Here is a 15232-nt window from a genome sequence, read left to right on the forward strand (position 1 = left end):
CTTGGCTTACTGTCATTGAAAATGGGGAAATTATGTTTTACCAGGTCCAATTACTGCTAGGATAAAACCTAAGACCAACTCATTCTTATGAGTACATTCTTTGTAAAAAAGAAACCCAAAGACTGTTCCTAGAATTTGTTTTCTTTCAAATTAGTCTTTCATTCTTACCGAGCCCATGTCTCTGGGTCACTGGCTCTTGTATAATAAATGTGTTTAACCATGCAAGATGAGGTCCTAACCTCCATGGCATCTTATACCCTACTGTAGTTAGTTAACCAACAGGCACACTTTCTTTTGTCTTCTAGAAGAGAAAATAAGTAAGGAAATTACAGTCCAAATACATTTTTAAGTTAATTTAATATTTGAGGTTTACAACAAATAAAATAGGAACAAAGGTGTGTGGATATACAGTAAGAATGCAATCGAAGTTATCTATACGCAACTACACATTATACTGTACATTTGACCCACAGTGTAAAACTGTCAATGTACACACTACAGTTCAAACGTTTGGAGTCAGTAAGACTTTTATTTAATTATTTATTTTTACATTATTCAAATTTTGTTCTAATTAATACTTCTATTCAGAAAGGGAACATTAACTTGATCAGTGATAGTTAATAAAATTTTAAAAAGTATGTATCATGGTTTCTACAATAAATATTAAGCATTGAATATATGAAGAAAATGCACCAAAATAAGCATATTAGAATAATTTTGTAATGATTAAGTGACATTTGAGATAATCAAATCAGCTTTGCCATTGACAGAAATTACATTTATCAAATTTAAATAATTACATATACATGCACTGCCTAGTGAAAGTTTTTCATGTTTTGTTATGTTGTTGCTTTATGTTAACCTGCTTTAAATTACTTTTCATTCCCCATCAGTCTACGCTCCATACACAATAAAGGCAAAGAAAAAAATATATAATAATAAATAATAATAATAATAATAATAATAATAATAATGTTTTTAACATCTTTGGAAACTTGTTAAAAATAAAAACTTTCTGTAAAAGTTGAAATTTAGCTCAGGAGCATTCATATTGCTTGTAGATGTTACTACACTTCGAGTGAAGTTAACCTGTGGCAAATTCAACTGAATGGGTATGATTTGGAAAGGCACACGTGTCTTAATAAAATGTCTGAAATTGCATAGCGAAATAAAAACCAAGCACTGAGGTCAAAAAAATAAATAAATAAATAAATAAAAATAGGGAACTCTTGAAGGGGTATGAATACTTACGTAAGGCACTGTATATTATTATTATTATTATAATTATTATATTTTCAATAAAAGTTATTTTTAAATTGTTATAATTTTTCACAAGATTAGTGTTTTTACTGTACAGTATTTTGATCAAATAAATGCCTTGATAATAAAACGAGACTTCTCTTAAAAACAATATATATTTATAAATATATAGAGTTCTGAAAATGTTGTCAGTAGAGCATGGAATATTGACGTAGTATAGGCTAGTTTGAATTTGATTAGACAGTTTATTTTGCTTTGTCTAATTGCACACGTTATCTTTGCTACCATGTGAGATGCTGACTTCCTCTACTCAGTGTAACTGCCGTCTACAGCGGGGCTGTTTAGTTCCGGTTAAATCTGGTATGGCTTCGGCCAACATCATAATGTCAAGGCAGAGGGTGTCAAAGAGTAATCAGCAGCCAAAGTTTAAGCTCAGCTGAATCGTGCAGTGGTAGCTCAGGTTGCCTCTGATGGTAAGTCTAGCAGTGGTGTAGGATAACTCTTTTGTTGTTTCAAAGGCATACGTCAAGGATGAATACATAATTTATATCTCTGTCAGTCACACTTCAGCAGTGGCTGTATATATAAAACCATCTTCTTCCCCTCGTGCCGCTGCAGATTGGTGGGCTAGTGGACCATTACCAGTTCCAGCACAGTGGAATCATCAAACGGTCCACAATTAAAAGCAGAGGAAAGCACATTCTCATCACCACAGAGACCAAGGTACAAGGATCATATACCTTCAGTCACTGAGACACCACTGAATAGTTAATAAGTTAGACTACACCATCCAAAAACACCACACACACTTACCAAAACAGATTAAGATGGTACTGCAAAAACCACACAGATGATTCCTTAAACTTGACATTGATAATTGCTCTTAATTAATATTTCATTTAATTCATTGTTGTTTGTGAAGCATGATATGTTGTCAGCAGCACATCACAAATATGTTCTAATGCTAAAGGTGAAGTGGATCCAGCAACAGATGGTTCAGAAGAGAGTTAAAAGAACCAACACAATGGACCAAACCCTCGTCACCAGTTTCAATGACCCTAAATGGGACAGCATGTGGTACATTGTTAGTATGCAACACATTACAATCAGAAATTTTATATTCAGTTAAAAGACATTATTAAATTGAACAAATTGTTTCCACAAAATGTGTTATATCATATTGAAATATCCCTTGCAAATACCTTTTATTACCTTTACTAAAATGTAGTAAAATGTGATATATTTTCCTTCTCTTTCAAAGCACTGCGATCACAACTGCTTGACCGACATGAACATCCAGGCCGCCTGGCGCAGGGGCTACACTGGGAAAGGGGTTGTTGTTTCCATTCTGGATGATGGTATAGAAAGACAGCATCCAGATCTAAAACAGAACTATGTAAGTTCATGAAAAAAGAGAGAGATTTGCATAAAGAAATCTGAAAATAATGGAAATAAATTGAGCTGTGTATATTATTTGCATTTAAAAACTAAAGTGAAGGGTGGCTGATATAATCTGATATACTGTATGTTTATAATATTATATAAATTATTATATGCACTAAAAAAATAAAAAGATTATCCATTGACGAACCTGGTGGTTTATTTTCTAGTAATCAGCCAAGTTGAAATTGTTACTTGTCAATGATCTCAGTGATCTACTATGTGAAAAATCAGCCAGGCCCCCATATTGGTCCGTCAAATTTTTATTTTATAGATTTAACTTCACTTCACTTCAATTCACTTTTAAAATTGTGAGTGGGATATGAAAAATATGAAGGACTATTAAAATATTGTCTATAACAGACATTATTAAAGGGATAGTTCGCCCCAAAAATTGCTTAACCTCACTTTGTTTCACCCCTGTATGATTGTTGTTCAGCTTTTGAGCACAAAAGAACATATTGTGAAGGATGCTGGTAACCAAACAGTTAATGGTAACAATTGACTTCCATGGGGGGGAGGGGGGGTCTATGGCTACTGACAATGGAACTGCTTGGTTCTTCAAAAAGAATCAACATTATTCAAAATATCTTCTTTTGTGTTCATCAGAAACAAGAAACTCTTACAGGTTTGGAGTAAGTGGAGAGTGGAAATGATGACAGAATGTTCGTTCTGTGGGCAAAATGTCCCTTTTATGTGTCATTCTATCTTTCTAAGGATGCACGAGCCAGCTATGATGTTAATGACAATGATCCTGATCCAACACCACGTTATGATGCAACCAATGAAAATAAGTCAGTCCATTTCCCTCTTACTCACTCTCCACATATTTGGATTTTAAAATGCATAACATAATTACAGTAAGTGCTCCAGACAAATATGAGGGTCTTCTTTTTTTTTTGATTTCACAAAAGACATGGGACAAGATGTGCTGGTGTGGTGGCTGCCTCTGCAAACAATTCCCTCTGCATTGTCGGAATTGCCTACAATGCAAAAATTGGTGGTAAGTTATAAGAAGTGTTTGTTTGCATACATGATATGTATCTATGGCTATGTTTGGTAAACTGCCTATTGTTGTGCTTCATGCAACAATAAACTGTTACTATAAGTAGTACAGTATGTAATATTATTGATATCTATAAAGCTGTTTTTCCCAATTTCCCTTCCCTGCACATGTAGGTGTGCGCATGCTTGACGGCGATATGACTGATATGGTGGAAGCCCAATCCCTCAGTCTGAAACAGCAGTATATTGACATCTACAGCTCTAGCTGGGGTCCAGATGATGATGGCAGAACAGTAGATGGCCCCGGCCCTCTTGCAAGGCTAGCTCTGGAAAATGGCATCCGCAAAGTTAGTGTGTGTTTGTGTGTCTGTGTACATTATAGGGCAGTCTGAGTCAAGACCAGACTTTACAAGACCCAAAGACCAATACTAGACTCCAGTTGACAAGCTTTGGAAAGTGATTAAGTATCATTACTTTGATATTGCACTTAAACCCATTTGAGTTTTACTTCTGATAAAGCTTTAAATTATTTGCAGAGGCACATTGTTTTGGTAATTGCATAAGTTGTGCTTCTGCTCTACTGTTTTATGTGGATGAATTTGATGAGTACTGGAGTACAGTTTGTTCCCTCATTTTAGACCATTTGTAAAAATTCATCGATCATTTGAGCTAAGTCATTGCCATCACAATTTAATCAAATTAAAACAAGGGGTGGTGCAATGTTCTTAAATTTGTGTTTAATTACATATTTACATTTACTGAATACACAAAAAATGAAACAACAGTGTAATATAATTAATGCACATTTTTATATTGGTTTAACAGAAAATTATTGTTTTTCAGTTTTTTCTTTTTATAATGAGAGTAAGCAGTATGTTAAGTAATTTATAACAAGTATAAAATACATTTAACAGGCCTAGTGGTTAGAGAGTTTGACCTCTAACCTAAGGTTGTGTGTTCGAGTCTCGGGGCAGGCAATACCATGACTGAGGTGCCCTTGAGCAAGGCACCCGACCCCCAACAGCCGCAGCATAAATTGCTGCCCATTGCTCCGGGTGTGTGTTCACGGTTTATGTGTTCAGTGCTGTGTGTGTGCACTTTGGATGGGTTAAATGCAGAGCATGAATTCTGAGTATGGGTCACCATACTTGGCTGTATGTCACTTTCACTTTACTTTTTTTTTTGACTAACAAAATGTTTTGTTTATTGTTGAACTTTTAATTTCAGGTCTTTGAACAGTATATCTCTTTTGTACAGTATTGTCTCTTTTGTTTATGGTGAAATTAAGTTGTAAAAGCCAAAAAATGTACCTGTATTTAGTAACATATTTGCTTATGTCTAAAGAAAATCTATTATGTATGGTATATGGTCTTTATAATTAATACTATTTTAGTTTAAATAAATGTTTTTGTTTTTGGCAACAATTAAATATCTTTTGCTATTATATGAAAAATACTATAATTATAATTTGAGAAAAACTAATACATTTGAATGTCTAAGGCCACCTGACATGCAAAATCTCCTGTTAATATTTTACCTCACGTCCTTCAGATTTTTTTTTAATAATAATGAGCAATTCCTTTAGATGTTACAAGTAAAATTACTGCTAAAAATAACGTAACTAAAAAGTAATCATCCAAACATTCTTCTTTGCTTCTCAGGGCAGAAAGGGCCTTGGGTCCATCTTTGTGTGGGCATCAGGAAATGGTGGGCAGAATAAAGACCACTGTTCATGTGATGGTTACACCAACAGCATTTACACCATCTCAGTAGGCAGCACCACTCAGAGCGGCCGAAAGCCGTGGTACCTGGAGGAGTGCTCCTCTACTCTGGCCACAACTTATAGCAGTGGAGACAGTCACAGCTTAGGCGTTGTGAGTCACTCAGTGCGTATTTATTTGATTCTTTGTAAGATTTTTTTTTTTTTCCTCACCAGCTCCATACATTCGTGTGCTTTCAGGTGACAACGGATTTGAGACAGCGTTGCACTGATGAGCACTCCGGCACTTCAGCATCTGCCCCCATGGCTGCAGGAATCATCGCCCTCACACTGGAGGCAAAGTAAGCGATTATGGTTTATTTGTGCTCTTTCTTTTAGATGTGATCATCTATCTGTTAGATCTGGTGAGTACTTTGTGGTCAAATCACATCTAATGATCTGGTGAGCCTGAAGCTCTGCCAACTGGCAAGAGTAAAAGACTTATCTTGGATCACTGAATTCTGTCATCTTTGCTCATGGGATCTAAGTTTCACATACAGGTCTTATTGAGCAAATCATGCTGTAGGATAAAATATTTCCTTCCATCCCTGTTGAGCATTTGATGAATAACCTCATATCTTTGTTTTTTCATGCTCAGTCCAGCTTTGACCTGGAGAGATGTTCAGCACATTGTGGTGAAAACTTCACGCCGTGGTCACCTGAGTGCGTCAGACTGGCAGAGCAATGGAGCTGGTTATGATGGTAAGATGAGCCTGGAAATGTCACTTATGATATATTATTCAGCATGTATTTATTTTAGATTAAAAACTAATCTTTTAAAAAAAAAAAACACTTGAAATATGTATATACCCACACATACACATACACACAAACACAGGTGCATCTTAATAAATTAGGATGTTGTGGAAAAGTTCATTTATTTCAGTAATTCAACTCAAATTGTGAAACTCATGTATTAAATAAATTCAATGCACACAGACTAAAGTAGTTTAAGTCTTTGGTTCTTTTAATTGTGATGATTTTGGCTCACATTTAACAAAAACCCACCAATCTCAACAAATTAGATCAATTAAAAAAATTTTTTAGTGAATTTTTGGCCTTCTGGAAAGTAAGTTTATATACTGTACTTGTACTCAATACTTGGTAGGGGCTCCTTTTGCTTTAATTACTGCCTCAACTTGACGTGGCATGGAGGTGATCAGTTTGTGGCACTGCTGAGGTGGTATGGACCCCATGTTTATTTGACAGTGGTCTTCAGCTCATCTGTATTTTTTTGGTCTCTTGTTTCTAATTTTCCTCTTGACAATGCCCTATAGATTCTCTATGGGGATCAGGTCTGCTGAGTTTGCTGGCCAGTCAAAGATACCAACACTATGGTCATTTAACAAACTTTTGGTGCTTTTGGCAGTGTGGGCAGGTGCCAAATCCTGCTGGAAAATGAAATCAGCATCTTCAGAAAGCTGGTCAGCAGAATGAAGCATGAAGTCCTCCAAAATTTCTTGGTAAACGGTTGCAGTGACTTTGGTTTTCAAAAAACACAAAGCACCAACACCAGCAGATGACCCAAATCATCACAGACTGTGGAAACTTAACACTGGACTTCAAGCAACTTGGGCTATAAGCTTCTCCACCCTTCCTCCAGACTCTAGGAACTTGGTTTCTAAATGAAATACAAAACTTGCTCTCATCTGAAATATACGACACGTCTGTATACCTTGACCCCAGCCTCAGTCCATTCTTTGTAAAGTTCACTCAAATTCTTGAATCAATATCTTCCACACTTTTTCCTTCCACTCAACTTTCTGTTAACATGATTGAATACAGCACTCTTTGGCAATGAATGTTTGTGGCTTACCCTCCTTGTGAAGGGTGTCAATGATTGTCTTCTGGACAACTGTCAGATCAGCAGTCTTCCCCATGATTGTGTAGCCTAGTGAACCAAACTGAGAGACCATTTTGAAGGCTCAGGAAACCTTTGCAGGTGTTTTGAGTTGATTAGCTGATTGGCATGTCACCATATTCTAATTTGTTGAGATAGTGAATAGGTGGGTTTTTGTTAAATGTGAGCCAAAAATGATCCCATTTAAAAGAACCAAAGACTTGAACTACTTCAGTCTGTGTGCACTGAATTTATTTAATACACAAGTTTCACAATTTGAGTTGAATTACTGAAATAAATGAACTTTTCCATGACATTCTAATTTATTGAGATGCAACTATATATATATATATATAAACACAAAATATATTAAATATAATTTTAGGACAGAATGGTGTAGTTACAGCATACGTTTAGTAGTACATACTGTACATTTATGCAGTCAGTAATCATTGAATATGCAATTGCATGTGAAGTAAAGCTTGCTCTCACAGGCAGTATGTAATAAACTGTTTGATCGCTTGCTATTGTGCAGTAAGTCACCTTTATGGGTTTGGTCTGATGGATGCTGAAGCCATGGTGAAGGAAGCAGAGACCTGGAAGCCGGTGCCTCCTCAACATGTGTGTGAGGAAAACATAGTCCAGACTGCAAGGTAAATGTTTGCTTATAAACTTTATGCTCTTTAGCACTTATTATTTCAAGGTCCGTTGTGGTACCATGGTTTAGTCACATATACTATGGTATTTAATTACCATATTCTTATAGCATGGTATTAACATGGTCCTCCAAAATATGTCAGAGAATATCATAATAATACCATGGTATTTTTTATCTCAGGTTCATCAGTGCAGAAAGGGTGCTGAGATCAGTGTTTAAGTCCTCAGGCTGCTCTTCTCAGCGTCTGCAGCGGGTGGTTTATCTGGAGCATGTGGTTGTACGTGTCACAATCACACATCCTCATCGTGGAGACCTGTCAGTCACACTGACATCACCCTCTGGAACCAGATCTAAGCTTCTCACAAACAGGTACAAATATACTGAGCCAGTTCTGATATGCTGGAATTAAAATAATAACTATTTATTGAAATACAGTACGTTATTCACCCTTCAAAGCCTTCTATGTCATATTTGATTACATTTCTGAGGCCTCAAAATTATTATTTGTTTAGCAGGTAAAAGGCCTTTTTAGTATAATTAATTTTTTTAAATATTTTATATATATGTAATATGTAATTTGATAATATGTCAAGAAGAATACTTACTGGACTGAAGCAAACTAGGTTAACTTGATTGTAATTTTTTTAGAAAAATCTTGTTTTAAATGAGCATCAAACATGATAGATCAGGCTCTCTTAGATCTCTCAATCATAAAATCTAAACATAATAAAAACTACAGAGCTTGTGAACATAAAACTAAGCATTAAAATCTCATCTTACTAAGACATACATTATTATTGGGCGACATAGAGTGACAACTAATATTTACAGTATACACATTTAATCTGTTATCCTGTTGTAAACGTTTCATTGATTAATATTTCAAGTTATCAGAATTTCATCTTACTTGGCCATTTAAATATCAGATACTTCACCAAATGCACATTTTTCCCACTGATTCTTTGGGATTACCTGGCTTCAATAATTCTGATGCTATTTCCTTTCAGACCAAATGACCACTCCAATGAGGGTTTCCTTAAGTGGGAATTCATGACCACTCACTGCTGGGGTGAAAGACCAGCAGGAGACTGGATCCTGGACATCAAGGACTCGCCATCTACACAAAGAAACAGCCGAAAACAAGGTTCCCACACTCTAATAGTCTAGTAGCCAGCCCATAGAGATCCATTATGAACCCGGAAATGTTGAGTACACCAAAATTTTATTGCAGAAATATGAAGTATGGGTCCCCAGCATACAGAAACTGCCGGATGCATATTTGCATATGTTGATCAATTTGGATAATTAGCATTATTAGCTTAATCGTCCATTTTGGCCACATATTTTGCACTGTATGGCCAATTTCTACAATATGTGAGTGGTTTTAGAGGTTTTAGAGGCTGCTGATTTCATTTCTGGCTTTTTCAGACTTCAAAATGGTAATTCTGTAACAAATTTGGATACATTTAGACACATTTTTTATTAATTTCGGACCAAATTTTAGGCTATTTTCATGGTAAACAATATTATAACATTTCAGAATCACAAGAACTCTTGCTCTTTGATGCGAATGTTGATAACCTCAATTTGTTTACATTTCTTGAGGTCCAGTCATGTTTTTATGCAAATATGCTGTTGTAGTTATAATATGTTGTAAAGCAAGGGAGCAAATTCACCTTGCAAATATTTTTATATTCTTATATCGCCTTAATATTCGTACAAAAGTCAGTCAAGGGATTTAATGTTGACATTTTAATGTTGAAATTACTTATGTTTTCACATTAAGATAAATAACATTTGACATGCAGCTGTACAAGATTGCTTGCCAGATCAAATGGGGTGACCCACAGAGATGGGCATCAGTGGTGCTCAGCCCTGGAATGATGCACACCCTGATGTCATTCATTGGCTCAATTGGGGAGCTGATGAATTCAACAGGCCTTGAGGAGCTGGTAGGTGCATCATTTGGCGGCCTGGCATCTATCTTCAATGGAAAGGCCTGGCCAAAGGCCATGCGAGCCTTCCGTATGGTTATGTATGCTCTTCTTCATGAATTCTTAAAGGAGGGAGAAAAGAGTCATCAGCAGATACTGGAATTCCTGGAAAAGGCAAGACAGCACCCAACAGGCCGATTATGGGTGGATTGCTTTATCACTCCAACCTTAATTGCACATAGATTCTGGCGAGCAGAGAGGGAGGGTGACTGGCTGCTGCAACAACACTGCCTTGAAGAGATGCTACCCTATTTTTTTGCTGCTGGTGATCACCACTATGCTAGATGGATCACTTGGCATTTACGTGAAATTCAGCACCTTCCTTCCATTGCAAAAGATGACCTTCTTGCCGGAAGTCATGTGTGCCGCCATTCAGATGGTGCACCTGCAGTGAGTGCCGATGTGTTTGGGGAGCAGACATACATCAGGCAAGGGAAGGGAGCAGGGGGCATGAAGGGTATTTCAACCAACCCTGAGCAGGTTGCAGTTTGGATCCAATTATTTGGCATATGTTCACATCTCTCTCAGTCATTGGATGATATGTACAGTGATACAGTAGCATCAGAGAAGACTGTGTCCAACAGACACAAAGAGGAGGGTGAAGCACGACGGGAGTTGGATGCTGAGGACCGCTCTAAAATTGTGAGGATGCTGTGGGAAAACACAAATCCACTCATGACAGAGAGCACTTTGCTCTTCCACATCATAAATGGACAGGTGGCTGATGAAAAAGTGAATGTGCAAGATGCGATGAAGATTGGCCAGGCTATGTGTGAAAAGTTTTCTTCATCACTTCCGGGGGCATTTCATACACCCATCTTTAACAAGGTAGTGACTATGAAGTTCCAGAAAAAGGGAATAAAGGTCAGTGGGAAGGTTGTTTGTGACCTTGAGTTATTATTTGCTCGACTGTTGGTGGTGGGAGGCCAGAGAAAAATGGATCTCTCTTCTCTCTTCAAATATGAGCTTAGCCCAGTCCCCTTGTCTATCATTGATGACAATGGATGCCTCCGAAAGGGCAATAAGTCAGTGCTTGTCCAGCAGCTCGGAATTCCAGTCTGCAATCCCCAGCCACCAGATGTTGTCATTGTGGATGCATCCCAGCTCATTTATCACGTAGTTTGGCCATCATCTGGGAAAGTGGCAGATCTTGCAGCCAGCATGGGACGTCGGCTTAATTGTTACGACACCCAAACTTTTGTCATCTTTGACAGATATTTGCAGGTGTCTGCCAAGGACCATGAGAGACATAGAAGAGCAGGAGAGAGCTCCACCGAGTACAAGCTCTCATTGACTACACCTCTACCTAGTCGAGACAAAGTCTTGAAAAACAAGCACAACAAACAAAGGCTGAGCGAACTCCTGTGTACTTTCAATGTAGGAAGTAAGATCATGATGGTCAGTAAAGCTGACAGCATTGAAACTCATGATGAGGCCGATATATCACTTATATCTTACATGTTAGATGCTGTCAGATATGGGGCTTCAACTGTTCACATTCTCAGTGATGACACAGATGTCTTTGTGCTTATGGTTTATTGGTGTTGGAAGGCTGGTATCACAACTAACGTACAGATGGAAAAATGGAATGGCACTGTTCTCAGCATAAATGCAACTGCAGAGAATCTGGGTGACCAATGTGGTTCCATTCTGGCCATGCATGCTCTTTCGGGATGTGATACCACCTCATATCCTGTCGGGAAGGGGAAGGTGTCTGCACTCAAGGCCATGAGAGTCATACCTGGTAAGCTTCTCCACTGTATTGGAGAGGCAGAAGCCACAGATTTACAGATCACAAAAGCAACAAGGGCTTTCTTTCTGGCTTTGTACAATCAGAGGAACTCTGTAACCTTGGATGGAGCCCGGTATGAAATTTACCGAAAGCGCAAAAGGCCCTCAGCACTGAAGGCACTACCTCCTACAGAGCGCAATATGTGCCTTCATGGAAGACGTGCCCACCTACAGGTGCTGCTATGGAAAGCAGCAGACCAGCCTGATCCACCGGCTGTGGATATCACCTTGTTTGGATGGGACAAGAAGATGGGTCTAATGGAAGGAGAGGAACTGATTATGCCCACCCAGGATTCAAGTCCAGTTGCTCCTCCTGCTTTGTTAGATGTTGTCAGCTGTGGTGCTATATAGCACTTCAACCACCCCAAATTTTTTTTATTTTTTTTTATTTTTTTTGTGCATGCACCACCTAGTACTAACTTTATAGTTCTATGATACTGTATACATGACTACCATATCCATGTAACACGGAGGTGTCAAACTCAATTCCTGGAGGGCCAGAGCCCTGTATAGTTTAGATTAAACTGTAATTAAACACACCTGATCCAACTAATCAAGCCGTTCAGGCTTATTTGTAAAATTGTAAGGCATGTGTCAAGTCAAGTCAAGTCACCTTTATTTATATAGCGCTTTAAACAAAATACATTGCGTCAAAGCAACTGAACAACATTCATTAGGAAAAAAGTGTGTCAATAATGCAAAATGATAGTTAAAGGCAGTTCATCATTGAATTCAGTGATGTCATCTCTGTTCAGTTAAATAGTGTCTGTGCATTTATTTGCAATCAAGTCAACGATATCGCTGTAGATGAAGTGATCCCAACTAAGCAAGCCAGAGGCGACAGCGGCAAGGAACCGAAACTCCATCGGTGACAGGATGGAGAAAAAAACCTTGGGAGAAACCAGGCTCAGTTGGGGGGCCAGTTCTCCTCTGACCAGACGAAACCAGTAGTTCAATTTCAGGCTGCAGCAAAGTCAGATTGTGTACAGGGGATCTGTATCTGGGGCTCTAGTTGTCCTGGTCTCGGCTGTCTTTCAGGGCAGTAGAGGTCCTTTCTAGGTGCTGATCCACCATCTGGTCTGGATACGTACTGGATCCGGGTGACTGCAGTGACCCTCTGATCTGGATACAGACTGGATCTGGTGGCTACGGTGACCTCGGAATAAGAGAGAAACAGACAAATATTAGCATAGATGCCATTCTTCTAATGATGTAGCAAGTACATAGGGTGTTATGGGAAGTGTTTCCGGTTCCGGTTTACCTAATTAATGCAGCCTAAAAATCCTTTAACGGATTTGGATATTAAAAGCATATTAGTATGTTATGTGTAAGCCAGGTTAAAGAGATGGGTCTTTAATCTAGATTTAAACTGCAAGAGTGTGTCTGCCTCCCGAACAATGTTAGGTAGGTTATGTGTGTTGAAGCAGGGTTGGAACAAAAAACTCTGCATGGCTCCGGCCCTCCAGGAATTGAGTTTGACACCCCTGATGTAATACCATTTAATTGTTACTCCAACTTCAAGATATAAGTTGATTTAAATGTAACATCCATGTATCCCGTATATGTACAAAAGGTCAAATACACCTGCAATAGAATATACAATAAAATGCTTTTCCTTCTTTGTTTTTTACATTAGGGAAACTGGTAGAATGGTCCCTGGTGCTTTATGGAACATCCACACATCCGTACAGTCGTCATGAGCAGCCCCGCTCTGCCCAGCTGCTGCCTGAAGATGACACCACGGAGGAGTACAATGGTGATTTACCTTTATAAGCCAAACAAATGTACATAATTTAATTTAAATAAAAAACAAATTATTATAATGTTCAGTGGATATTTAATGTATGGTATGCAAAGGCCATTCAAGCCATATTTCAAAGACTTTTTACTAACTGGGTCACAGTTATAGTGTGCTTGTGCTATTTTTCTTTCAAATAAATGCCACTTGGTTAGATATTTAATTTTCTAATACAATGACATTAAGCCTATATATTATAAGTGGGCTATAACTTCCCATCTTTGATTATCATTATCAAAGCGTGCAAATGAATTATACAAATATGCTAGTGTACTGGGCACTTCTTAGTGCTATTTTAAATATGTAATTCTTTTATATATGGGAAAACTTTTTCATTTTCCCTCTCCTCGATAAAAGGCTCTTGTGACCCAGAATGTAGTGAAGATGGTTGTGAAGGACCTGGACCCCATCAATGTGTCTCCTGCTTGCACTTTTTCCTAAAGTTCAAAAATAACACAAGGTAAGAAAATTTTACTTCTGTACTTTCTTCTCTCTCTCTCACTGTCTCCTCTCTCCTCTTTCTGATAATACTACAAAAATTTTCAGGACCTGTGTGTCTGACTGTCCGAGTGGGTACTGGGGGGATAAGAAGAGGTGTAAAAAGTGTTACTCCTCCTGCAAGTCATGTTTGGGCAGCCGCAGTGATCAGTGCACAGCCTGTAAATCTGGATATCATCTGAATGAGGAAAAGAACAACTGTGTGACCAACTGTGAGGATGGCTACTATCTTAACCATGGTAAGTGTGATGCCACCAAAACAAGCCAGTTACCTGTTTACTCAAAGGAAATACTAATAAAAAATAAAGGTTCTTTATTGACATCTGTGGTTCCATGACAAACCTTTAATATCCATGAATCCTTTCCACTGCACAAAATGTTATTTTTTTAGTTTATAGCCAATAGATTTGAAACCCCAGCCACAACATCGCAATTGGTCCAAAGCACATAGATGTATTTTAAACTTAACTTTCAGTGTGGACAGGCCTTTGAGTAATTTTGTGTTAATAATGTCTTTGCCATGCAGAGGAAAACATGTGTAGGAAGTGTAGTATTGAAAACTGTATGAAATGCACATCAGCCTCCATTTGCACAGAGTGCTCTGATGGCACAAGGTAAGAGTTTAATCAAATATTTGAATTTCATGACAAAATGTAGCCAAGTCTTTTCATTGTAATGCAAGATGACTGTCTCTTTCAGTCTGGTGGGGAACAGATGTCAGAAGAGTTGTGAGGTGGGCCATTACTACAGTGAGCCGGAGGACTCATGTGAGCCCTGCCACCCAGCCTGTGCTACATGTGCTGGTACAATCCACAAAAATACAATACACTGTCAATGACATCAAAATGCCTGGGTCCAACTCTAGAACAGTGGTTCTCAACCTTTTTGGCTCTAAGGCCCCGCAACATTCTCCACAACAATATTCAAAGGCTTCACAGACTTGGTTTTGTTTTCCAAACTTATTTTAATATATTATTTAAATCTACTTCTTGGTCATTATTTACATTCCAAGATTCCAGAAGTTTTAGAAGTTTTTATGTTCTTTAGGGTTCCCACTTTTTTAACTAATTCATTAACATGTCTTTTCCAGTTGTTTGTGATTTAATGGATAAGGACATATATTTTTGTTTAAAGATTTTATTTACTTAAAAGACTTTTCCAAGTCTACAAATCATACTTTTTAAATTTG

General features: G+C 37.8%; 1 protein-coding gene across 1 annotated transcript in view; it reads left to right on the forward strand.

Moving 5' to 3' along the window:
- Positions 1-15232, forward strand: part of pcsk5a (proprotein convertase subtilisin/kexin type 5a) — a 37946-nt gene that overhangs the window by 1206 nt on the left and 21508 nt on the right. Inside the window, exons 2-18 of the mRNA XM_059549813.1 lie at positions 1879-1983; positions 2231-2344; positions 2522-2656; positions 3418-3494; positions 3615-3703; positions 3880-4052; positions 5367-5579; positions 5666-5766; positions 6063-6166; positions 7840-7957; positions 8143-8331; positions 8970-9106; positions 13384-13503; positions 13903-14005; positions 14092-14282; positions 14570-14657; positions 14743-14846. Coding sequence (XP_059405796.1) covers positions 1879-1983; positions 2231-2344; positions 2522-2656; positions 3418-3494; positions 3615-3703; positions 3880-4052; positions 5367-5579; positions 5666-5766; positions 6063-6166; positions 7840-7957; positions 8143-8331; positions 8970-9106; positions 13384-13503; positions 13903-14005; positions 14092-14282; positions 14570-14657; positions 14743-14846 — 2161 coding nt within the window. The remainder of the gene's footprint in view (positions 1-1878; positions 1984-2230; positions 2345-2521; positions 2657-3417; positions 3495-3614; positions 3704-3879; positions 4053-5366; positions 5580-5665; positions 5767-6062; positions 6167-7839; positions 7958-8142; positions 8332-8969; positions 9107-13383; positions 13504-13902; positions 14006-14091; positions 14283-14569; positions 14658-14742; positions 14847-15232) is intronic.

This window comes from Carassius carassius, chromosome 5 (assembly GCF_963082965.1).
Source record: "Carassius carassius chromosome 5, fCarCar2.1, whole genome shotgun sequence".
Lineage (NCBI taxonomy): Eukaryota > Metazoa > Chordata > Actinopteri > Cypriniformes > Cyprinidae > Carassius > Carassius carassius.